General features: G+C 39.7%; 1 protein-coding gene across 3 annotated transcripts; it reads right to left on the reverse strand.

Moving 5' to 3' along the window:
• Positions 1–11330: 11330 nt before the first annotated feature.
• On the reverse strand, positions 11331–26022 carry ARL14EP (ADP ribosylation factor like GTPase 14 effector protein). Of its 3 annotated transcripts, none has more exons than XM_061610561.1 (4): positions 25918–26022; positions 17370–17869; positions 15905–16035; positions 11331–13348 (listed from the first exon to the last, which is right to left on the reverse strand). In XM_061610561.1, the coding sequence occupies exons 2-4, from the start codon at positions 17790–17792 to the stop codon at positions 13123–13125; spliced, it is 780 nt and encodes a 259-aa protein (XP_061466545.1). In that variant the 5' UTR covers positions 17793–17869; positions 25918–26022; the 3' UTR covers positions 11331–13122. The 3 variants fall into 3 exon arrangements, with proteins under 3 accessions (XP_061466545.1, XP_061466546.1, XP_061466547.1); XM_061610562.1 differs by lacking the exon at positions 25918–26022 and adding an exon at positions 25663–25911; XM_061610563.1 differs by lacking the exon at positions 25918–26022 and adding an exon at positions 25352–25634.
• Positions 26023–26658: the final 636 nt, after the last annotated feature.

Raw genomic sequence — 26658 nt, forward strand, 5'->3', positions numbered from 1 at the left:
TCCCTGCTCCTATCTTTTAATATGGCTGTTCCAAACTTCTTTACAGACTTGACTCTTCACTGCAGAGAGAGTTTTGAGAAATGAGTAAGAGTTAAGAAGATTCTCTACTCTTTCCTGCCTACTCCACGGGCTGCTATAAACTCACCTTGACAGCCAACTCAACTCAAGTGAATAATAATTGACAGAGAGAAAACACACATGGTTTGGTCTACCTTCACAGGCAGTAGATTGGGAACAACAGCAATTGAAGCCACTTCCCAGAATGTGATTCTTCTTTACCACTACTGGGCAAGAAACAAACCAACATGCAAACAACAAGGTACGTCATCAATGGGTTTGAGGGAGTTGAGCTGAGCGCATGGAACCACTGCTGTTGCTTCTATGGATGTAAGGGAATGAGGTTAAAGGTAAATGAAATGCCAACAGAAAAGAAAAACAAAAAACAGTGATGATTTCCTAAATGCAATACCATACAAACCACAATAAAACTCCTATGAGTAAGGCAGACAACTCAGCATCCCACAACCAGTCAGGATTCATAACCAAAACCCAAAACTAGAAAAATCCTGGCAGCCAGTCAGCCAACGTCAAAGAAATCCCCATGCAGCACAACCTGACCAGGGGGCTGCAGTTAATGCAGAATGCTGCAGCATGATTCCTGACATGAATGAGGTCCTATCAGCACATAAAACCTCTGCTGTGAAATCTGCATTGGTTGATTTGCTAACAGGCCAAGTTCAAGGTATGCTTTCCATGTTATGGGTGCCACATAGTACTTGTTCTGCTCTTGTAATAAATCAGTCCTTTGGTGTGGCAGCACCTATGCTTTGGAACTCCTTGCCTATTGACATTAGGCAGATGCCTCTTCTCAGTACCTGCTAAAACCATTTTTGTTTAGGCAAGCCTATCCAGGCTTGTAGAAGCTATTGTGTTTTTAAATCTGTTTTTAACTCATTGTTGGTTTTATTATTTTGAATGTTTGTAAATACCTGTTTGTTTTTGCCAGTAATTTTGTTTTAATTCTTTCTGTAAACCACTTTGAGATTTTTTACAATAAAGTGGTATATAAATGTTGTAAATAAAATACATAAATAAATTTTGGATTCACTGTAGCCCTTGGGTCTCTACCCACTTTTATGGACAAAGGAATCTGCCTTATACTGACTCAGGCTATTTGGTACCATCTAGCTCAGTACTGATGACATGGACTAGCATTGGCTCTCCAGGATTCCAGTCAATAGTCTCTTCCAGAAATTGAATTTTAGACCTTTGCATGCAAAGCGTATGCCTTACCAATGAGCTACAACCCTTCCTGTTTAAAAAAGTATCTTTTAAAATTGTTCTTTTTAATTCACTCTTGAATGCACATCATACCTAGGGCAGATCCACACCATTCAAAGCACATTCAACACCCATTTGAAGCACATGAATCCCACCACAGAATCATGGGAACTGTGAGGGGGAAACTACACTTCCCAGGATTCTTCAGAGGTCATGCACTTAAAATGTATGTTGGATGTGCTTTAAATGTATTGGGTGGATCTACTTAATAAACCCTGCTTGTATGAAAATCATTTTAATTAATTTTTCAAAATGGAAATGAGTTATAAAGTGTACTTGGTGACCATGGGCTCCTCACTATCTCTCAGCCTATCTGCCCCTCAGGATGAAAACAATGGAGAACCATGACCACCCCACTTACAATGTAGAGGAAATTATCTACAACCATTGTGTGAAATCAAATACTTATTAGCACACAGTATCAAGAAATATTTATATAAGCATGATCCACAGTTGGCTTCAGAATCATACTCAAGGAGTGCTTATCAACGGTTCCTTCTCAAACAGGGCAGAAGTAACGAGTGGGGTACCACAGGGCTCGGTCCTGGGCCCAGTGCTCTTTATTAACAACTTGGATGAGGAGGTACAGAGCATGCTTATCAAATTTGCAGATGATACAAAATTGGGAGGGCATAGCTAATACCGTGGAAGACAGAAACAAAATTCAAAGGGGATAGGCTGGAGCATTGGGCTGAAAACAACAGAATGAAATTCAACAGGGATAAATGCAAAGTTCTACACTTAGGAAAAAGAAACCAAATGCAGTTATAAGATGGGGGATACTTGGCTCAGCAATACAACATGTGAGAAGGATCTTGGAATTGTCATTGATCATAAGCTGAATATGAGCCAACAGTGTGATGTGGCTGAAAAAAAGGCAAATGCTATATTAGGCTGCATTAACAGAAGTATAGTTTCCGAATCATGTGAAGTATTAGTTCCCCTCTATTCAGCACTGGTTAAGCCTAATTTTGAATACTGCGTACAGTTCTGGTCTCCGCACTTCAAGAAGGATGCAGACAAACTGGAACAGTTTCAGAGGAGGGCAACAAGGATGATCAGGGACTGGAAACAAAGCCCTATGAGGAGAGACTGAAAGAACTGGGCATGTTTAGCATGGAGAAGACTGAAGGGAGATATGATAGCACTCTTCAAGTACATGAAAGGTTGTCACATAGAGGAGGGCCTGGATCTCTTCTCAGTCGTCCCAGAGTGCAGGACACGGAATAATGGGCTCAAGCTGCAGGAAGCCAGATTTCGCCCGAACATCAGGAAAAACTTCCTAACTGTTAGAGCCATACGACAATAGAATCAATTACCTAGAGAGGTAGTGGGCTCTTCGACTCTGGAGGCATTCAAGAGGCAGCTGGACAGCCATCTGTCGGGAATGCTTTGATTTGGATTCCTGCATTGGTTTGACCCGATGGCCTTATAGGTCTCTTTCAACTCTATTCTATGATTCAAATATGTTTATTTATATAAGCATGACTATCTAATATGTTCATTATTTATTTTACACAACCTGTAAAGATATTTACAGTGCAATCCTATGTTTGTTTGCTCAGAAGCAAGTCCCAATGTATTCCATGGGGCTTACTCAAACAGGGAAGCATGCACAGAACTGTAACCTCAAGTGATAAGGAACTTGTTGTTTCAACAAGCCTTTTAAGCTGAGACCTTATCCCAGTCTTTTTTTAAAAGATGTTTTTAAAGCTTTTTAAAAAATGTTTTAAAGATGTTTTGTTTTAATATATTTTAAAGTCTGTTATTATGATGTTTTAAAGTGTTTTTAGTGCTTTTGTTTGCCACCCTGGGCTCCTACTGGGAAGAAGGGCGGAATATAAATCAAATAATTAATAAATAATAAATACACTTCATTCACTATTTATATATGCATTAATGTCAAAGGTGTTATTTACAGAACCTGTAAAGATATTTATAGTGCAATCTTATGCATGTTTATTCAGAAGCAATTCCCAGTGTATTCAATGGGGCTTAGTCAGATAGGAATTCATGCACAGGACTGCAATTCAGTGATAAGGAACTTCACTCACCCAACCCAAACTTCAGTCATGCCACTTTCAGCTGTTTTGCAACTGTTTACACTTGTTTTATGGGTATTGGATTTTAAATGGATTTATTTCTTATTGTGAGCTACTTTGGTTTCCAATCACCAACCCTACCTCACAGGGTTGTTGGAAAGACTCCATATACACACACTGTAGATGTAAAAATACATACACCCCATATAATAGTTTATTGTCAAACCAGTTGGTCACTGCAGAACATTTTTTTTTAAAGTCAGTATTAGTTTCCTGCATAATCAAAACTGTGATACCTAAGTAAACCCTGCCTAATTGCTTTAAAATATAGGATTGGTAGGGGAAAGATTTATAACACAAACACATTTCTTTGCTATATTCACTCAAAAGTCCCATCAATTTAAAGCACAATCCTAACCATATCTACTCCAAAGTAAGTCCTGTTGAATTCAATGAGGGTATACTCCGGGTATGTGGATTAGCATTGCAGCTTTACTCCCAGAAAAAATGTGTATTGGATTAAAGCTTCATATTGGAAGGTTTTCAAAACACTGCCCTCTTCAACAGCCCAGGGTTTGACTCCTGCACACAAGAGAAACCCCCCCTGGAAGCTGTATACTTATTATTCAATTTATGAGGTTTTCAGATAAACAAGAAAAAAACAACCATTTTCTGGCATTGCAGTGAGGTCTAGGCACTGCTTGGAGGTCAACAAATCACAACCCTGACTTCACTTATTGGCTACAACCTGAAAGGGAGGGGTTAGAGCAGCCAGCTAAGAGATCATTTCACGGAAGTTGAGGGGGGGCAGCAGCGGCTGACATTTTGGTGTATATCTTGTGAACCATGCCACTTAGAAAGTTAATTTTTTTTAAATTAAAGCTGAGAGTCTGGAGATTAAGGTGACTCACCTGGAGACCCGGAGAGGACCCCCCAAAAGCAGGAGTATCCAGACACCTGGCAACGCTATTCACCAGGCATCTGTACTCAAAATGAAAAAACAATGTGATCTAGAACCTTGATTGCTCCTGGGGCTCCCAATCGCTGAAGTGTTTCCCACCACTAGGGGGCTGCACCGTTGAGGTTAATCATTTCCCCAAGGTTTGTGTGCATCCTGCTTAACCTTCACCTCAGGAAACTGGATTCCAGTTGCGCTAAGGGCATATGTCAAAATGAGATTGATGACCTCCAGCCTGCTCCCATGTAAAAATATATCCATATGATTAAAAAATGCGAACTTCTTTAAAATAGGGAGCCTTTGTTCTCCCATTTCCAGGTTTCTGTGGTGAGAGAGGTTGAAGGTCAGACTTGGGATACATTTGAAACGCAGAGATAAAAGCTGATTCAGTGTGCAGGCCTGGCTTTCTGTAGTGTTAGCAGTAATTACTTTTCATGAGTCTGAAAAGCCAACAGACTGAAAAGACCAACCACAGTACTTGAGAATTAGATTGGGAAAGAAAAAACAAGAAAAAGGTAGGCAGCCGTTAGTATTTATGTTGAAGGGAACAATACTATTCTTTAAATTTATTATTAATTACATAAGTCAATGGCCAAGGGGCTGTACAATACACAACTCATTTTGTTCCCACATTTATCTATTTATTTATTTTGATTTATACCCAGTCCTTCCTCCCAGCAGGAGCCCAGGGCGGCAAACAGAAGTGCTAAAAACACTTTAAAATATCATAAAAACAGATCTTAAAATACATTAAAACAAAATGTTAAAAACATTTTTTAAAAAAGCTTTAAAACATCTTTTAAAAAGGGTTAAAAGCATTATTTAAAAAACATATTAACAAGCAATTCTAACACAGACGCATGCGTAAATAGATTTCCCCCCCTCCTTTGTCAATTACCTAAAAACTGTAAGAATATGGTGTAAAAAATAACTCAGTCAATTAGCATCCTAGAAACTGTTTTGTCAGTTTTCAGTCCATTAAGTTAAATATTTACATTAATAAACTTAGTACCCAAGCTCAAATTTAAGCAACTGTAATTAGCTACACCTTTTGTATTTTGCCTGCCTATTGGAAATTTGCACTCTTTTACCCACTGAAATTGGGTGGTATTCAGTGCTACTCCTACTCAGAGACCCATTAAAGTTAATAGACACAACAAACTTAGGTTCATTAATTTCAGAGGGTCTGCTCTGAGTAGACACAGGCCCCATCTGTACTATACAATTAAAGAAATATCATGCCATTTTAAACAGAAAAAGTTTCTTCCCCAAAGAATCCTGGGAACTGTATGTTAAGGGTATTGGGAGTTATTCCCATCACAGAGGTACAATTTTCAGTTTCCTGGGACGAGAGGTTGATTCTCAAATCATTTGGAGAACTGTAGCTCTTAGGGGAATAGGTGGTCTCCTAAATCTCAGAACCCTTAACAAACTACAGTTCCCCGGATTCTTTGGGGGAAGCCATGACTGTTTAAAGTGGTATGATACTGTTTTAAACATATAATGCAGATGGGCCCTTAGCTGAATACAACCCATTGATCCCATAGGAAGTTCCTTACAGTGCAATACTATGCATGTTTACTAATTGTGTTTAGTGGCACTTACTTACAGGTAAGTGATTTGAAACAAATGTTGATGAAAGTTAAAGAGGAAAGCACACTCACTAGCAATGGCAACATATTTTCTTTTCCCCAGACCAGCAAGATGGTTCAATATAATCTCTTACAAGAGTTGCTCATCTGACCAAAATACAAATGTCTTACTCTCATCAGTAACCAACAAGAGACTCCTGAGTTACCTGCCATTCAAATACAAGTTTGTTTTCCTGTCCCCTTGACCTCTGCTGATGGTCAGGCACAAGGCAATTGTTTCCCCACTCGAGATGCGAAGGCCTGGAAAAAACCTAGAAAAAAACATTTTTTTTTCTCCCAAGCTTTCCCCCCACCAATTTTCTTTTTGGAATATGAAATATTTTCTTTTAGAATGATGAATAAAATGTTTAAAACAAGGTGTTCATATATTTACTCCTCCAGAAGTAAAAGGAAAACTTTGAAAGACTATTGTGTACAGTATCCGATCATTACAATTCCTGTACACTGCGGACCAGCAAGTCCTGAGTTGCACACTGAAAGCACAACTGTCAATTGCAAGAGCAAGATGCCACTAGAAGACACTGCCGTTGGCACAAGAAAAGGGGGGGGGGAATCAGTGCCTTTTTTTGCCTATTGGCTTCCTCTTGTTGGCATAGTTGGTGGATCTGTTTCTGTCCTTTTGACTAGGCCTCAAAGGACTGGGAGTGAGAGAAAGTACAGAGCAACACAAAGAAGCAGAAAGCAATAGAGAAAATGAGACTGATTCCCCACCATTGTTCCCTGTTTTACTTTTTAAAATATGTTTTTAGACGTTTTATCGCTTGTATGTTTGCCTCCTTGGGCTCCTTTTGGAGAAAGGGTAGGATAAAAATGTAGTAACTAAACAAATATGATGGTAAAGGTTCCTTCTGTTTTTGCTGCTACTCATAAACTGACAAAAACAAATATATGCTAGGTTCCTTACAGTTCAGCAGCTTGCTGCTCAGTTTGTAACAAAACATTAAAAAAGTAAATTCATTTGTAATTATTTTCTGAATAAACTGTACTTTTAATATACCAAGCATGATTAATTTCACAAGCAAACCAAATTATACATAATATATTTTATGTTCCTAAAGTAACAAAGTGCCTTTTGATCTGCAGAGTCCTAAAAGAAATAAGTATCACATATTTTTCAATTTCCCCCCAAATTTCCATTTTTTCTAGAAAAAAATTGAAAGATTTTCCCTCATGGCTTTAAAATTTCTGGAAATTTTAAATCTCTATTTCCTACTCACAAGCCTGAACTGCAATTTCAAAGCAGTATTTCTTTAAACTTGGGAAAGGGAGTTTCAACTGACTTGTATTAGGAAAATATCAGCATAATTACATGTTCCTATTTTCATCAAATCAGCTGAGTGGCTAGAGCAGCCCTGCCCTTCTGGATCTGATGGACGGGGGCAAGGAGTTGCTGTTCTTCTGGACAGAAATAACCTGCATAGCCAAAATTATGTAACTATGTTACAGATAATGAAATAAGAACTTATGCCTGAGCTTACTTTTCCCTGTCATTTCTTTTTCTCGTATGTCGATGTCTTTTTAGATTGTGAGCTTGAAGGCAGGGGCCTAGCCCTACAGCCAGCCTTCCTTGTTAGGTGGGGCAGCCACATTTCTAAGTGGGGTATTTTTCCAGGGGGGGCACATAGCACCAGCCAATCTGCCCCCCACTCATTGATGGAGAGGATGTGAGGTCCAGGCCAGGGGAGGGAACAGCAGGGACCTTCTCCTTTACTCCTCCTCCATGCAGACTCTGTGTTAACTTACATAATGGACTATGTAAAGGTCAAGTTAACAGAAAATTTAGTATGAACACTAGACAGGAAATTAAATGAGTGGCCTAAGTTTTCTTTCATAACACCAAGAGGTGTTAACTCCTTGAGGATACCTTCTTCTAGTCTTGTTGCTGACATCTGTCCTGTTGGACAATCAGGGGGAAACTATTTAACTGGTTACTATTAAAAGGACAAATTAAGCAATTGTAAACTAATTGTGGGAAGCTGGATTTGGTTTTGACAACAAACCCTAAAAAAGCTTCCTGTTGAGCTACAGAGTTTGGGAAAATCAGAAACTAGCCCTGGTGGCCAGCCAGCCAACTTACTGTAGTGTGCACAGCAGTGTTTCTATTCCTTTAGGGTTGTTTTCATTCTTTGCCATCAATTATTCAAGAAAAAATAGCCACTATGATTGTGAGTATAAGGAGTGCTTTAAAAGAGTAAAGGATAACTTAGGGTAAATATCTCTTTATTTCACTCTTTAACAATAATCACCCAATCCTGCTCTACATATCTTAATAACTGCAGAATAAGCTCACTCTTACTGGGTGAACACAACTAAAACAAACAGCAAAGCAGAGTAAAATAAAGTCCAAGGGGTGGAGTGTAACTTTAGCCCAAAATAAAAAGTTCTAATATTTAACTCTTAAAGGGTCATGTTACTATACCGGCTGTTTTCCCCCCAGGACCACTTAGGTAATTGTAAGGTGATTATGATAAGGAAAAATCAATCCTCAAGTCAGAGAATGTCTTTAGTGACCAGACTTTTGGGGGCTCTTCCAGATGAGGCTTTAGTTGTGCACTCATTTTATTCAGTGCCTTATTCACTGATGTTTTTTCCAGAGGGTCCTATTCTTTTTTAAAACAAGCTGTCACTCCTTAAATGCAGACTATCACTGTCTGCCATGTCACAAATTAAAAGGACATGTTTTAAAAAAATTGGGGGGGGCATGCACATATTTGCCCCACCTGGCTACAGTGTCCATCTTCATGGTAATTTTTGTAAGCTATCCTGAGAAGCTTTTTTGACTAAGGGTGGGGTATAAATGCCTTCAATAAATTTTGTGGTCCCCCCTCTGCGTTTTCCTGCCTCAAGGGCATTAAAGCCCACCTAAACATTTTGATGCCATCTAATGATAAAATTCCCATATGTTCCCCAATGAAATCCACTCCTCTACATAGGAAAGAACCTCATTCATTCTAGAGTTATAAGGCCATTTCCATCTGTTAACCACAGATTTTCTGATTTAGATTCAAGTGTCACACTGTATGGGGGACAGCTATAAGTCTTTTTAACAGGCAGTGCTAAGTTCAAGAGAACAAGGTGATGGGAGTAGCAGTCATCTGAATCTATGCTCAAAGTGTGTTAGGAGAAGCAACTGCTAACTAAATTCATAGAAAACAGGTAGAAGCCTTCAGCTGGTTATAGATACTGCTGTTTACTCTTCATTCCTTTTTTTTTTTTGAAAACTATTGAATCCAACAGCCCAGAAGTGCAAGTTATGTCCTGAAGATAAATTAATACCCTTTCCTCATTGGAAATCCATAAATCTTAGCACACCATATAAAATTGGTGTTGGATTTTACAGTACAATCCAATGTACGTGAATGCAGTCTTGGTCTCAATTTTCATATTTTCCTATTAGGATTAAATGGCAGAAATTAAATTCATTACCCAGTAATTTACAAAAAGCTTATGTGATCACTACACTGTAGCCATTTTTGCCCCTTTCCGCTTGCCTGCAACATAATAGCCTTGCTGGATCAGAAGAACATTTATCAGGATGAATTTTAATAGAGTAATAAACACCAAAAGCTTTAGCTCAAATCAAATGTATTTATTAGCATGATTTGATAAATGACAACAAATATAGAAAGCTTTATTCCTCTTGCAGACATGGGTTCACAAACAAGTATCTTGATATTTAGTCAATAGTGCATCTTTGTTTGCAAAGTTGTCTAGTATTAGCAGTAACATTTTACTGTCAGTGGAGTAAGTTTTTCTGCATAATCTTGATCATTTCTTCAGTAGGCACTTCACACCATCAGTTAACATTCATGGAAGTGATTCCCAACTGTCTACAGGATTGCAATCTTTGTTTTAATCAGGAACAGATTACCAATACATGCTACCCTTCACGTTGAAGAACATTTAACAATGATCAGTCATTGAAATTCAAGTCTAAGCATTCAAGGGAAAAAATTGTTGATGAAATCAAACACAGTATCTGAATTGTTTTACTCTTTAGTAAGAGTAGATGTCAACACAAAAAAATCAAGTTCAAGAGGATTTTGTATTACAGCATACTGCAATGCAACTCGCAACTATGTATCTGCCAATATAAGAAAATTTAACAGATAGTGGGGCTCCTGCAACGGAACTTCATCTTTGCTTACACCTCCCCTAAATTTGCTCAGGAGTTCCTCAATCCTGCAGAGCAGATTTTGAGAGAATGTAAAAAGCTGCATGGGGGCGGGAAGGAAGGTGGTCCCTGTGATGTTCCTGTATTAATGTATATATGGTAAGTGCTGTTTGTATAGAAGATATGTGGTAAGTGGAGTGAAAGAGGAGGGGGAAATGAGCAGTAGAATGCTGGATGACTGGCTGAGTGTTTGGATGGCTGAGAATATAAATGGAAGGATGACAGTTGAATCTGGGTGGACGTTGGTGGGTTGTTTGAGAGGTGTTTGGTGGGGTTTTTGAGAGGAGATTGTGTGGAGAGTTGGTGGATGTGAGGGAAGTGTGGAGTTCGGATTAATACTAAGACAAGTACCACAGGAATAGATGAAACCATATGCTTATGTGCCTTTATAAAGTAATCTTGTTATTTCTAATATTTAATAAACACTATTTTGGTTTACCGGAGGCCTGATCCTTGGCTGGGGAATATACAGACCAGAGGGGAGGGCAAGGTACTTACCAAGGCTGAAGGGAAACTGTAACAATTGGTGGCAGCGGTGAAGGGAAGAATATAACACCACAAGTATCCAGAGCAAACCAGAATTATATGCATTCTATATAGATCAAAGGGATTGGGACAGCTTAAGCACGCAGTCACAGAGGTAACCTGATTGAGAGAGACTCAGGCAGAGTCTCTGGGAATACTGGTTATAGGACGTGACTGGGGGTGCTGCCTAGCAGGGGGATCTGGTGAGGTCTGTGCTAGAGCGGAGAGAGAAACCATAAAAAAGGACAGTCCGGACTAGTGGAGTCCCTGGTGGTGCTAGTGACAGGCAGTAGCCACGAGCAGGTAGGAACCTGACAGGGAGAGCTAGGGAAGGGCGTCACAGTCCCATTGCATAAGTGGAACTCCATTCTGTTTCCACATGGACAGTTTTGGATAAAACACTTCGTTTTTAAAAAACAGTGTTTGCTTGCCAAAATTATTCCTTTAAATATTATTGAAGTGTTTGCAGAATGCCACTTTGCAGGGAAAGTAAAAATTCCATCAGATCAAATAATTTGTCTGCAATTAGGCAAGCTCTTAAACAGTTTTAGGTGACGGCCAATTTTCTGTACCTATCTACAAGACCTCTACTGCATAACATATACAATCTATCAACATGAGCAAAGTAGCATAAAACATTCTAAAGTTATTTCTGTTTTATTTTAATTCAGCCTATATTGATTCATACATTAGAAAACAACGTAAAAGTCACAGTATGGCAATACATTTATTAGGACTAGCCAAAATGACTATGTAATTTTGGTTGGTCCCATTAAGTTATACGCAACTTTTTCTTGATTTAGATAGGAAACAAAATGCTTGGATTAAAAAAAAGATGCAAAGCTGAGCCATTTTAAACAACTATTTCTACTGTGAACTTCTGTTTGTAAGAAAATTCACAACAGATTTAGTCAGATATGATGTAACTCCAGCAAAGGAATAATATTTAAGTAATTTAAAATAGAAATAATCGCAAATGATATGACTGGTCATGTTTTGTTACAGAATTGATAATGAAACGATTCTATACATGTACGTGTAAACACACATATACAAATAAAAGCATAATTGCCTTAATACAGCAACTCCTTGAATATATTCCAAGGTTCTCAGAACTCATGGACACTCAAAAAACATCTACATGTCAAACAAGGGAATAGCTCCAGATGGGCACATTAGAGTAATTATGGAACTCTAGGTTCAGGGCTATGGATTTAATTCCATTTCTTTCTGAATTTAGTGATGAACACCCACCAGTTCCCATGCAGCTTGCTTGCTTTGCATGGCACAATTTGCCTTCCTAGGACTGTACAGATAACAGCATAAATTCCTCCACATAGGTGAAGTCAAATGAAGCTCCTAGCTTAATACTTAACAGTTACTTTCTAAATTTCACACATTTTGGAACCTAGCCATAATTTCAAATGGCAAGTCAACTATCCTCCCACTTAAGCTTCATTTACACAGATATGGTCCCTTACTGCATGGAGCATCAAGACTACGAAAATGGTCCTGTTCTACTCTTAGATTTTCTTAGCAACATTCTCAAATTGCCTTAGCAGGTAAGAAGATGTAGCCTTTTAATTACTACTCAAAAGAAACTCTGTAGATGTGCAGTACATCATGGCTTTGTGCAGAGCATCAGCATTTACAAATTTAAATACAAAACCTCCTGGCTCCCTAGTTGTGCTCATATTGTCTATACTCAAATAACTTGCACATATTTTAAAAAGCTAAGGAGACTATGTTGTATTTCATTCCACAAATTCTGTCAAGACTGCCTAGAGACTCAAATGTGGGGTCCTCAAATAACGTATTCATAACAGAAATGCTACCTGATGTTACATCTTTGGTTAATTCTTTGTCCCTCATCACAAGCAGTAAAATACTGTTAAAAACACAGGACAGATTTCTATTCAGATCAAGACCAAAAACCCAGAATAGTTTTTCTTTCAAAACAGTCCAATATTTTTCTTATTGAAAGAACAAAAAGGAATCATCTTCTCAAAAGCCTCATTCATATTTTCTACCCACCATGCAATATTTTTATCAAATTGCAAATCTACCAAGTATTAATACTGCTCATGGTTAGCGGTTACAGTGACTAAAGAGTGTTCACATTTCTGAAATTGGCAATACTGGATTTTTCCCTATGTGATAAGAGGGGAAACACTTGGGAAATATTTTTCCAACAGAGCACATGGTATAAAATGGCTAATACTGTTCTTATTAATCAACTTGACCATTAATAATCTTTGTTGTAGCTTTTCTTTTCTTTTTGTAAGGTTGCCAACACGGGGAAATTAACTGATCCACACCTTTCACATACCACATCAAACACTAACTGGAAATCTGATCAAAATGTATGCCTTTAAAATATTTGGAATACAGGCCCACATAACTCATGACTTAAATTCAACATATAAGCTATCACACTTGCTTATTGTGAATAATTTCTCCTCCTTCTATCTCAATTTGCTCATACAACCACTTGCGATCACAGCGGCATTCAGGTCCACATTTGCTGGAGCCACATTTGGGACAAGCATAGAAACATCCTAGGCAATCTTCATCAAGACAATCACAGAGGTCTATTCCACTATAAAGCAGAAGTCCTTGGCTATCATACACTTTGCTCTTTGCTGGTATTAGTTGCCTGGAGGAGAAAAAAGGCACAATTAACAGCAATTTATAACATTAGACTCCATTTTAAGTCATTGGCAATTCCATTTAAAGCTCTTGATAAGAAAATTAGCTGGAGTAAATTCACCTATGCCAAGAAACAGAGACTGCCAAGAAATTTCTGCAAGAATGTGACTATGTTCATGCCACTGCATATAGCAACAGTCTGGCATATTAAATCAGTCACAGTACCTGGGGAGTCTGTCCATTCAGTAGGCCTGATCCACATGGCAGGCTGCTCACAGTTTACCTCATGAAAAGATTTTTGGCAGCTTCCACGCAGTTGCTGGAACACAAGGAGCAGCTCTGCCTCACTAGACAGAATATTTGCCAAACATCTGTATTTTAAATTAATTTATATAACAGGAAAACATTTGCATATACTAAAAAAAATATGAGAAAGATACAGTGAAAAGTTTTTTTTGTTAATTTGCAGAGCCCAGCTAATATAGCTAGATCTATATTATTTGCAGTAGAACAAAGCAGAGGTCTTCCTTATCACAAACAAACATGCAAGTATTAACAGAATAATATCTAATCCAGGTTATTTTGGCATAGGAATAAAGAGTTCAAGACAGGTCTGTGTAACCAATTGTTAAGCCCTAAAAAAAGCCACAACCAAAATATAGAACCTGTGGCTGCAGTCCTGAACACATTTAGGACTAAGTGTGATATAGCACAAAACAGTTCAGATAAAATCTATAAAGACCTTTAAATAAATATTTTCATTTTTTAGTACTGTTAAGTATTTAATCAGATCCAATCTAGAAAAACAACAAAACAATTCTCCTTGTAGATCTGTTTTTGGTGCTCAGAGATTCAAACGGCCATTAGAAAAAAATGGCTTTTCAATTGTCTGTCAGTACTTTAAAACAGGGACAGGAAACCTCTGGTGCTCCAGATGTTGTCCAGCTCCATCAGCCCCAGTCAGCGTGGCCAATAGTCAGTAATGATGGGCAGGCCACAGGTTCCCCACCCCTGTTTCAATGACACTTTTAAGAGGAGAGAGGTGATGCAAGAAACATTGCTTGATAACATCCAACAATGAGAACCTCTTTTGCTCAAAGTCAGCATTACTTGGTAGAACTCAGTAGTATAGCATACAGAATGTCCCAGGTTCAATCCTTGGGATTTCCAGATAGGGCTGGGGAAACCCTGGAGGAGTTTGAAACTCTGAAATCCTGGAGAGCCACTGCTCTGATTCAGGATAAGTCATCTTCCTATGACAAAGCCTACAAATACTTTGCTTATAAACTGCAGTCTTAATCCTCTTGTTACCCCTACCCAAGAAGGCTACTCAATGTGTCTGCACCCCACTTGTTGCTGTGACGGTTCTGAATCAACTTCACCCCTTGTTCACCTTATTGGCACTGCAGCTTCTGCAGACCAAACAGAGGTTCCATAGTTGATCCCTGGATAAGCATTTCAGCAGTCATATCCACCTTGTTAATTTAAAAGAAACAAAAAATGGCAGTATCATGAGCTGAGATCAGCCAGCAGTGATCTCGCTGCTGCAAGACATGGAAACCCAAGCTATGCGATCAGTCTATGCTGCAAAATGGCTCCACTGTCACAGAACACAGATTACTTGGGGGAGTTCCACATGGGCACAAAGGTGATGCACAACTGCCAGGAGAAAAAACAAATGTATATTCACGGATCCATATATGTTAGAGACAGACCTAATATTTTCAGAGCTCTGTCTTCTGAACTACTTTGGTGGTTGTTGCCCCAATACAGCTATCAAGACATAATGGCAACTAGCCAACATAATGGCAATCAGAGCCTGGCTAATCTGTCATTCGGTCAAGTATTTGGACCTATGAATGAAGTCCTGCTGCTATTCAGGACTTCATCTTGATGTCGTTCATGGGTTCAAACAATTGACTGAATGACAGAAGGGGCTGGTGATGCCTCTTCATATTGTAATTGGTTATATACTTTTATCTATTCTTAGTAAACCAACTGTTTTAGTATTTGGGGTTTGGTTGTTCCATCTGTCTACAGGCTACAAAATTTTGTTTCCCTTCCGCTTTCCTTTCCAAGGGTGTGCACAATATTTTAGGCAACATTAATTTGGGAAAGGGCACGAATACATAGACACTAGTAAGGGGTGATGTCACATGCCATAGCCAAATACAGTCTACTGCATTCATTTTCCTTCCCAGTAGAGGAGTTACCTTTTCCCTGATTCAGTCTATATTGCCCCCCAAACACATGTAGGATTTTGTTCAGAGCCCACTTTGAAAATGTAGTTTCAGTCACCTTTTTGGCTATTCTGTGGATTAATCCACATGCTCCAACAGCACTATTGTGTGACAATTTTGTATATTGCAGAGTTTTTTCCTTGGAATACCAGATTGGCTGCACAATGCCATTGCATTTTTATCATACCATTTCTATGCATTTGAATGAAAAGAGATTCTATCTACTCAAGCAGATTTGAAGTACAGTCCAGATGCAAATAAAGACTTTTTCCTAAGGGTGTGAAAGCAAGGATAAGTGTAATCAATGCAGAAAAACAGCCCACCTGTCTGAATTAATGGATGTGCTTTTTGTTTGCAGTCTTCTCTTTTCTCTTTTGTTCACTTCTGGAGCAAATTCAGTATGTCGTCCTGGATTAGCAAACTGTAAGGACTTCAAGGCCTTAGCTGTACGTCCCTGAACAAATTCAGACAATTTCATTTGAGCTACCAATACAAAGCTTAATGAGTACAGTCAGAGGTTTGCTAATCAAGTTAGAAGGTTGTCACATCTCAGATAAAAAACAGGCACGCAGCTGGAGCCAAATGTAAAAACTCCTATTAAGTGTCATTTCTTTCAGATGCTCAGTACGACTATGAAGGGGATAAGGTTAAATGAGATGCCCTCAAGCTCTGTCGACATTAACAGGGCACCTATCAGGAATTGCACTTGATCCAGGAACATTATTACAGTGTCATACAAAAAATGTGAACAAGTGGTTTCTATATGTTGTGGCACCAAGCACCAAATCCCCCAAAACACACAAAGTCTTTGTTTCATGAAATCTTTGCCACTTGACTGTTTATGAGGTCTCTCTAAATGAGTAGTAACAGTAGTAACGAAAGTTAAAAAAACAACTAAGTTAAAAAAACAGTGGCAATTTCTTGTGGAGCAGATGATAAGCTGGATATGAGTATATCTCCAATGACACGTTAATGGAAACAGAAATAGTGAATTGCTATTTAACAAGTAAACATGACACCTTTTCAGTTCTCTCTTCATGTTTCTAAAATTTAACTGGGTTGTATGTTTTCATTAAAACAGCTTCAGTTTCAAAGATGTAAATCTTCCATTATGCTGCTTTTTTATGCATGGAATAGATACTCTTCCCTATCTATTACTTACCTAGTTCTAAGGGGCCAGAATGAAGTAGTACAATCCATTCAATCCCATCAAAACTCTTACATTTTGCTCAGTTGCATGTGTAGACTAGGCCTCACTGCTTCGCTTCACAAAGATTATCATGATTCTTGAATACACTACTATGAATTAATCCACTTATGCCCACAGTTTTCCCGTTCTTGTTTCAAGCCCTGGTCTCCATATTAACGTTAGACTTGCTTAGGGCTTATTAATACATGCATAATGTGTGAGGAACTGCTGCTGGATCTACTAATGCTCCATTGACAGTTATTACATTTGAGATGTGAGGTTATATGAAAGTTCCATTTGTGGTGTTTTGATTTATGATGGCTATTTCACACATGCACATCACCCTTCATATTGCACCGATTAAGTGATGGCCACATATGTGGGAACTGTACAAAAACTAGCACACAATTAGTACTTGAGGGTTTATTTAAACATTTTATCTTAGTGATTCTCTACTGTTTGTGCAGCCCAAACCACAGGCACATTTACTTAGAAGTAAGGACCAGCATTTTCACTGGGGCTTGCTCTCAGGTAAGTGTGCATAAGATTGCAGTCTTAGTCCAACAGATAGGTTTAAAAAAATGGTCCCATATACATACGTCTGAATCAAGTCTCCTTCGCTGACGGTCTTCAGAATCAACCTCTGTATTTCCATTTATTATCTGTGTACATTTTGGACAAAGTTTCCAGCCAGGTATAAACTGCCGTCCAAACTTGGCACTTAGAAAAGTTGCATCATCTATGTCAATTGCATGCAAGTTTTTGCTTGAAAGCTTTTTGTGCATATTAAACGGATCACAGCATGACTTTTGCAAGTCTTCATACCTATCAAGGTAAACTTTAGCATGATGGAAGCAGATTGTATTGTTCTCTGAAAGAGTTATCCCAGTCCTAAGCTGAAGGAGTAACAGATCAGTTGATGATAATTCTTGCTTAGTCTTGAAGCCAGTGTGACAGGTAAAGTATGTTTTATGGCAATCGCTGCTAACTTGCAGCTGATTTCCAACTGAACATGGATCCATTTTACTTGACCAGAACAATATATCTGAATGACTATATTTTGTCTTTGTCTTCCTTAGCAGCTGTTATGAGGATTATCCTGGAGAAAGCAGTGAAGGAAGTGAGATTCATGCTGCATACCTTTACTTTCAATTAGATCCAATACAAAAGCAACCCTAACATGAATGTTTAATGATTCAGCTGAACTATATGATGCAGTTCATTCTGCAGGCCACTTTGGTCTTTATCTTATGATCTGCAAGCAATCATAAGCGTTTTGGGCACAGAAGAAAACTGGGGGCCTAACCTCTGCTACCAGAATGTATACATCTGGGTAATAGACTCCCAACTTGCATCCGGAGTACACTAGCACAGCAGCTTCCATTCTGTGGTTAGGCATGATGATGCAACTGCCATACCAATTAAGAAGCATTTGATAGGCTTTCACAAACCAAAGCAATACCAGAGGCTATGATCAGCCTCAAGAAGTGGATACGAAGGAAAGGTTAGCCTAGTTGAAAGCTAAGCCAGATGGATTGGCCTCCCTTGCCAATGAAAGGGTACTTTAGTAGCTACAGTGGCACAAGCCTCTGACTTCCTCAAAGACTTTAGGATGCTCACTGGTAAGATTGACAAACCAATAATAGTTATTTGTATTGTATGGTTCTTGGCATTATGAATCCAGGACTTTCATGAAAATGTTCAACTATTTGTTTAAAACCCAAGATGTCAAGTTGTTAGCAAATTCAAAAAAAAACTTTACTGTTCTAAAAACTAGTCTTCTACTTAACAGTCTACTGATGGAAAAATCCTGATATTTCCTAATCTTCAGAGCATTAGTTTAATCTAAAACAGCCTTTACCAACCTCTGGGTCCCCAGATGTTGCTGGACTACAATTCCCATCATTCTTGACCATTGGCTATGCTGGCTGGGGCTGATGGGAGAGGGAAAGACTGGTCTAAAACTTATACTGATATTGGTATTCAAAAGAATGTCCTAGGGAAAATATTCTAAAGTCCACCTCTCATAATTTTCCTGTATATAATTTAAGATGTATGCATGGAACCAGCCGGAATGCGTTGTCGCTGTACATCAGCCAGACATCTCACACATGCATTGCTGAATATGCTAGCAAGACATGCTCCAGACTATTCCCACATTAGAGGTGCATCTTCAGACCACATCCATTATCTATCTTAAAGTAGGGGCAGTGGGGAAAAGCATCCTTAAGAAAGTATGGATTTTCTAACGGCAGGTCACTGAATTTCATGTTCAAGCAGAAGTAAAAGCCAGCAATTTGCAAGGAGAATGACACAAGCAAAGCCAATATGTGGAAGCTGTTAAGCCACAAGCAACAGAGCAGATATCTAAATTGTGCAGACAAGCTCCAAATGAGAGCAGTAAAAAACAAACAAAAATCTCCTGCTGCTTTTCTTCTCCATGAATTGTGCATGTGTCCATCCATGTTCAAATTGTTTTTTTTTAAAGTCAAACTGAGTTTTTACTCAGAACTAGGGTGGTTCTTCTAATACTGACACAACCATGGGGCTTTTTTCAAACAATTTCTTATGCCAGGATCCAAAGAACTCTGTATTATGCACATTATCTGCACCGTATTTCCGTTCCAGCGGCAGTCCCTCACATTGCACTAAATGCCTCCTAATCTTCTAGAGCAGCTTGTTATGAGGGGGCAAGACAGTATTGCCCTCAAAAGTCCCAATAAATGTGTGTAAACTTGCAAGCAGCAGCATAGATCCTGGCTAGAGTCTCAATATTAAACTTATTCCTCTGTCTTCTTGAAGAATTTTTCTTAATATATAATCAGAAATCATATGAGGACCTTTTATCTGGGTATGCTTTAATTTTTCTTCTTCTTCTCATGCAACACTGTATTTTGCATTCTCTTTTCTGGCTCAAGCCTCTGTAGCAACTTGTCACAAAGAACCACATATTCCTGGCTCTCTGCAAGTGTCTGCATTATGGACACACAACAGTTTCACTTTTGCAGGTCAACATTGAGCATAGGCTTTTGTTTTTGTTACATAATCACAAACTGACCACAAATTCTATCAGAATTTAACAATTCAAAACAGAAAATTACTTAATTATATTACTACTTTTAATTGACCTTCCTAGTTTACTTTTAATTGACCTTCCTAGTTTGAAGACCTAGTCCCATTTGGAACAGAAAAACAGATGTACAAAATTGTTTATGCTGTACATTTAAAGCACACAAATCCTCCCCACCCCGAATCCTGGGGACTGTAGTTTAACCCTCACAGAATTACCATTTCCAGCACCCTTAAAAACTACAGTCCCCATGATTATTTGGGGGAAGTCATGTGCTTTAAATGTATAGGGTGTATGCAAAGTCAGACCCTGTTTAAAATGATAGGCTCAAGATTTGAACAGTGTTGTTACTGGCAATATTTTACCATTAATGTTACAACATCTAAAGCTTCAGTTTTGCTCACATTTTAAGTGAGGTACGACAGTGGGCAAATTTTTGTAATAACAGAAGATGCCAAGAATATTGCATTAATTTGTTGTTGGCGTGGAACTAAACTGCTGACGCCCCATTAAATGCTCATTAAAACCATGGCAGGTGGTGCTGGAGAGAAAGCAAGCAACAACTGCTGGTGTTTACAGAACGAATTAAAAAAGAGAGGAGGCACCATACTTTCAGCAGCAGGACAGAGTAACAAGATGGAAGAGTAGGAGAAATACCAACAGCTACAGGATCATGTTTTCCACTGTTGAGAACAGGCATGTTAATTCCAGACATCTAGAATTTCATCTTTAATGGACAGATTTTTCTGCATTTGAAATTGTCCGTGTTCTTTAGTAGAGAATCGTGTGGTCTGTATCACTCACCACCAAAGGCAAAACTACCGTGTAGAACAAGCTACACAAATGCTTTGCTACAGCAGCAGGCGAGTGTGCATTCCACAGATTACCAAAAGGGTTCAGATACTTTACTATGTGTGTGGATATTCTGCTGACCACTTCAGCATCACGTAAGTGCTGAAGCATCTGTGGGAATTAACTCTAACAGACAGATGCTATTTGCCTCATATCTACTTGCCCAGAATGTGTAGCAGTTATTCTTAGAAAACTAGCCAAATAGCTGACTGTATCAAGCTTACCTCTGCACTCTACTCACAGTTGCCCCCTCCCTCTACTATGCTAGTATAGTTGTGTCTGCCCTATGACTTTGAAAACAGGGAGATCAGTGTTAGGAAAATGATGCCACTGTCAATTCTCACACCCATGATCTCATCATCCACCTGTCCCCCTTCCTGGCCTCTGTAGCAGCAGAGGTTTGCTGTAGGGAGCAAGGCAGAAACAGTGCCAGGGAAGATATGAATGTGAACTATAGGAAAAGGATGGCACATGAGCAGCCAAAGGACAACTTTCAGCAACCCATGAGATTGCCTATCCTAGGCCCAGGAGAGGGCAGTGGAATACAGCTGAAGCGATGTAAAGGAGATCTGTCCCAAAAGCAGGAAGGAATCTGTTTGCCTCAAGGCTTATGCCGAGACACAGACTCCCTTTCTGGTTGTGGCCTGCAGTCCCATGTTGTTTCTTGAGAGGTAGTTACTTGTTTTGGAGCTCAGATCGCCATTACCCCCCTCTAAGATCTCAAGCCTTGCTTTCTTAAAGACACTTTTTGTCTTCCAACTCCCCTGAAAAAGAAGGGGTCTGGGTATGAGGTGATTTCGTGTGTATGTGTGTGTGCATGCATGTTTCTTGCTGACCCTGAGAAACTCAGGCTACTTTCTAATGCTTTCTTTGAACAATGGAATAGTTCTGCTGGGCTTGAGGGAAGTCTGCCAAGGAAGAAGATAACGTTTATTTCAGTTTCTCTTGGTTATTTTTGTTGCTCACAGGATGGCCTTGTGCTGCCCTTTTCACAGTACCTCAGGAACGCATAACCAGTAAGACAACAGGGGGTGTGGGGTGGGAATTATAATCCAGAATGCTCCAGGGCCTTTCACCCCCTTGATTCCACATGAACCAAAGTGGGGTTAGCCGAGCGCTCATAGTAGTATTGTAGCTGACTACTTTCAACAGTCAATTGTATTTTTATTTATTAGTGAAGCTGACTTAAGATCCTTTTGAAGGAAAAATAGCATTTAAATAAAAACAATGTTAAATGGTTCACACCACACTAAATTTTAACAGTACGTTGAAGTGTGTGTGTGTTAGGAAGGGGGAACCATCAGCTCCTCCTACTTTCTACCACTGGTTAGGCTACCCCCCAAAAGATGAACTTGATGCTGGTCTCTGGTAAGTATCTGTTTATGAAGAATAGCCAGGCCTGGTAACCTGCAGGGAAAGCAGTTATCAGCCAAGAACAGAGCCTTGCCACAGCATCAGAAACTGGCAACAAGCTATCTGTAAAGGATCTATAAAGACAGTATCACTTCCAGAGGAGCAGAAAAGCATTATGCAGGGAAATTCAGCTACATCTCATGGCTAGCAATGAAATGAACTTGTCACCTGGGTTTTAACTACCTTGATAAAACTCCTACACCAGTTATTTGCAAAGCAAGCACTTCGCCCCTTATTGGATGACTCCGACATCGTTATCCCATAGCCAAGATTCCACATATACAGTTGCCACTGAAACTATGAAATTAATTCAGGTGAACTGGGGCACAGTACCCAACAAGTAGTAGCAGTGGCATTTTGCCATTTCAAAAAATTGTCAACATCAGCAATTCTTACCATTGAACTCAGCTGGTGAGTGCTAATAGCCACTGAGAAACAGGCGTGAGATACCAGCATGAGGGAACATCAAGACTTGCAGGAGTACAAGAATCCTTAGGGGAGAAAAATGCCTTATGGAGCAACCTAAAAACAATCCAATTAGGATCAAGCATGCAGAGTTCCTACAGAATGGAACTGAGTATCTCAGAAGAAGACATGCTTGACTGCCAACACAATGCAACATTTTGTTGCAGTTCCCACTTTTCCCCTCTAAAAGTAAACATAGGTGATTAAGAATATAAGAAAAGCCTGTTGGATCAGGCCAATGGGCCAACTGTTCTCACAGCAGCCAACCAGTTGCCCATGGGAAACCCTCAAGCAGGACCTGAATGCAAAGAGCACTCTCCCCTCCTGCGGTTTCCATCAACTAGTATTTGGAAGCATACTGCCTCCACCTATGAAGCCGGAGCACAGCCATCATGGCAAATAGCCACTGACAGCCTTTTCCTCCATAAATTTGTCTAATCCTCCTTGAAATCCATCCAAGATGGTGGCCATCAATGCCTCTTGTGAGACTGAGTACCTACTGGTTCAGAAGCAAAGCGGGGCCACCAAAAAACAAAGCACTGGTTTCTACATACTCGGGAATCCCCATGGCATTTGCACATAAGAAAAAAATATTTTTAAAAATTCCATGATGGCCTGAGAAACAACAGTGATTTCCTAGGGTTACAGACTGTTGAGAAAACAGTGTGCTGAGAGTTGTTAGGAGACCACCTATTCCCATCACAGAGCTACAATTCCCAGAGTGCTTTAACAATAAATCCCTCATCCCAGGGAACTCTGAGAATTATAGCTCTGTGATGGGAATAGGGATCTCCTAACAACCCTCAGCAGCGTAACAAACTACATTTTCCAGGATTCTTTGGGAAAAGCCATGGTTGTTTAAAGTGGTATGATACTGCTTTAAATGTATACTGCAGACAGGCCCTTAGTCCCAACTACCCTGTGGGAAGAAAGACAAGAGCAAGGGAGGCAGCCAAAGAACATCAAGATCTGCTCTAACTGGACTGTTCTTTCCTCCACCACCCTTGACCAATGTTACATTTTTATATAATTTGTTTTAGTATTTTAAAATTGCCAACAGCCTTGTCAGAAAAGTGGTATATAAATGAAATAAATAAATGGCAGGAGAGTGAATTGGGCTGCTTGATTCTACAGCAGGGATGTGGGGAACCTGTGGCTTTCCAGATATTGTTGGACTCCAACTCCCATCAGCTGGCTAATTGTCAAGGATAATGGGAAATGCAGTCCAACAAGATTTGGTGGCGCCACAGGCTTTTCATCTCTGCTCTACAAAGAAAACTATCGTGGAGGAGAGCATGGCTCACTAGTTGGTAACCTGAACAGAAGCACTCCTTTTAAAGGGGTGGGGTTCCAACTGAAGCCCTGTATAGGCATAGATACAAAGAACGGGGAACCAGACTAAAACAAGAGAAGAGTTATCCAAGGGGGTGGGTGGGTAAGCATTTTTGTAAAGAGTTGCTTGAAAGAGTAGGATTGTTATTTTTTTGGTGAGGCAGGCTGTGTTGTGTACTTGAAAACGGAGAGAGAGGCAGATTCCGTTTCTAAAAAGAAAAAAGTACAAGATATCCCGCCTCCAAAACCTATGCCACCTCTCATTCATTCCTGAGGCAAACTACATTTGTTCAGCAGAAAGAGAAAGAGGCTCTGCATTTGCTCAGAGGCACTTTTAATACCCTGCCATTGACTAGTAAAACAATTACCAGTAACAAAGTGCAGTTCAGTTCTGTGCAGGCCCGCCTCCTGGACCATAGCTAGGGACACACAAGAGGATGGAGCAGCATCAGAAGACTGCTTAGAAGAGGAATGGAAAGAGCCAGCAAACATTTGTGAACAGGGCAATCACATGCACAAAAGGAAAAGTGAGAGAAGCTCTTCACCAATTACTGATTGTATCTCTAATTATACGTTTGGGATAGATTTCATATTTCACTTCATCGCAGTCAACCTGGAAATTGGCAACTATAGCATATGTGCTACAACACATAAATATTAAAGCAAAGCAGGCATTACATGTGCAAAATGTTTTACAGAAGGCAGAAAGCATATAAAGCACATGATTTCATAGCACAAAGATGCAACCCTAATAGAACATACGGCTGCATACATATTTTTGTACTGCAACAGGAGTGGTCCAACTTTGAGGGCACTAGTCCTATCAGTAGCTTGATTGCTATGAAAATGGAATGGCAGTATGTGAGTATTGTTCAATTACCAAGGTGGCTTCTAAACAGTTTATAAGTACCAGTTTCCTGATCAGTATGCCTATCTGGCAAACACATTTGCAAACCCGAGCTTGCCACATTTATAATTAAAACACCCCAGATGTGGAAAAGTGGTATTTATTGGTACCAAAAATGTAGGTTGGCTGTCACAATTCCACACAAGTGAGGTGGCAAAATTGACTAAACCATATGAAGCATCTTTTAGTGTCTCAAATGTATGCATAAAAATTTGCAGAACCGCCACCTCTTTTTAAAGGTCTACATGCAAACAAATTTGGATAGGCACACTTTCACATATACACAAGGCTGATGATTTCTGCACTCAAAATAAACACACACGAGTCAGCCACAGTTCCGAAAGCTTATTTTGTAAAACCTGAGAAACAGGCTTAATGACAGATGATGGTGGAAAATGCAGAAACAACTGAATGTGTCAATGACAATACTACAATACTGTATTCAAGTTTCTGAAAAGTTACTGACTGCTAATATTTCAAAGTAGTGGAATTCCTTATGCATATCAACAGTTTCTACTTTTGGTTCACTTTTCACAACTTACCATAGCACAGAACCAAGGCTACTCCCCAAATTATGATTTAATGACAGGGAAAAGCTCCATGAGACATTCCTGTAGCTGTCTACATGGGAATGAGTAGAGCATTTAACCTTTTTTTTTAAAGTGCACATGCAAATATATGCATCTTTCACAGTGCTACTTGCGCATTCCTGATAGCACCAGTGAGGATACTTTCCCTTCCCTGAGCTCCTTTCCGTCTTATGACTTTCATTTCTTTTACGTTTTAAATCAGAATATCAAGTTCCTACGACACTCTTTTAAAGCCACGAGGCCGTAAGTTCTCTTCCTCCTACCTCTCCTTTGCTTTCTGGAGATGGGGGGGGGGGGAGGAGAGAGAGAGAGTCATTTTCTTATGGTGGCGTGGAGCCTGCGCACTTGGAAACTGAAGAACGAAACAAACCCTCTCTTCTCCGCTTTCATTCCTTTACAGGCAAGAGACCTTCCGTGGCGCGTGATTTGCGCACATCCCCCGAAGCTCGACGGAGGGGATGGGAACGACAGCGGCTCCCGGTCACTGACTTCTTCCTGCTTTCCCCGCCGGCGCTTACCTTAACGTAGCTTTTTCTGCGGCCAAGTCCTCCTCCCACTCCAGAGGTAACCTCCCCCGTGGCGGCCATGAAGCCGAAGGGCTCCGGACGCTCGTCAACGGAAGGAAACGTCCGCTAGACGCCACAGCCGAAGGGGTTGCAGTCGTAATAATCCCTTAATTAGACTTCCGGTTCCCGATAGCTTGTTGGCAGAATCCACCATGTGCGGGGCGAAAGCAGTGGAAGGACAAAGGAATTAATGTGAAACCTTATAATAAAGCAAAGTGAGAGGGTCCGTATGGTCGCACTGCGTACATTGAAACGATCATGCCTTCTCTCCAGGGTTAAAATATCAAGCGTGTACCTTTGTTCTCTAAAATATTTGTTCAACAGACCCCTTTTCTGTTTCTGCCCAAGTGAATGAACTCGAAAATGTTAAAGAATAATCTAGCCAGTACCCACGCGCGGCAAAGAACTCCCTCTCTTCCCGCGCTAAGAATATAGCCGCTTCTTTGTGTCAGTTGTTCTGACAATGGGGACGGTGTAAAAGTCGGAACGGAACAGGCTGGGACGGGCCCTTTATAAAAGAAATTGATGCCAAAAACACTGGGATGTGTTAGAGACACTTGAGAACAACATTTAGGAATAAAAACCATTCTGACAGGAGTTTTATTAACCCTTTAACAACCAAAATGCCCTCCGGAATGGAATGAAACAGCTCGGAACGGCGACTTCCCAGCCAGCCAGACCTCTGAAATTCAC

The sequence above is a fragment of the Rhineura floridana genome, chromosome 2 (genome assembly GCF_030035675.1).
Source record: "Rhineura floridana isolate rRhiFlo1 chromosome 2, rRhiFlo1.hap2, whole genome shotgun sequence".
Lineage (NCBI taxonomy): Eukaryota > Metazoa > Chordata > Lepidosauria > Squamata > Rhineuridae > Rhineura > Rhineura floridana.

Excerpts from the sequence above, each read along its gene's own strand:
- ARL14EP (XM_061610561.1), bottom strand. The coding sequence starts at position 17,792 with ATGGATCCATGTTCAGTTGGAAATCAGCTGCAAGTTAGCAGCGATTGC. Across the intron at positions 16,036-17,369 it reads GAAGGAGACTTGATTCAGAC|GGACGTACAGCTAAGGCCTT; the intron begins GTATGTATATGG and ends GAATTTGTTCAG. Across the intron at positions 13,349-15,904 it reads ACATCCATTAATTCAGACAG|GCAACTAATACCAGCAAAGA; the intron begins GTGGGCTGTTTT and ends TTTCTCCTCCAG.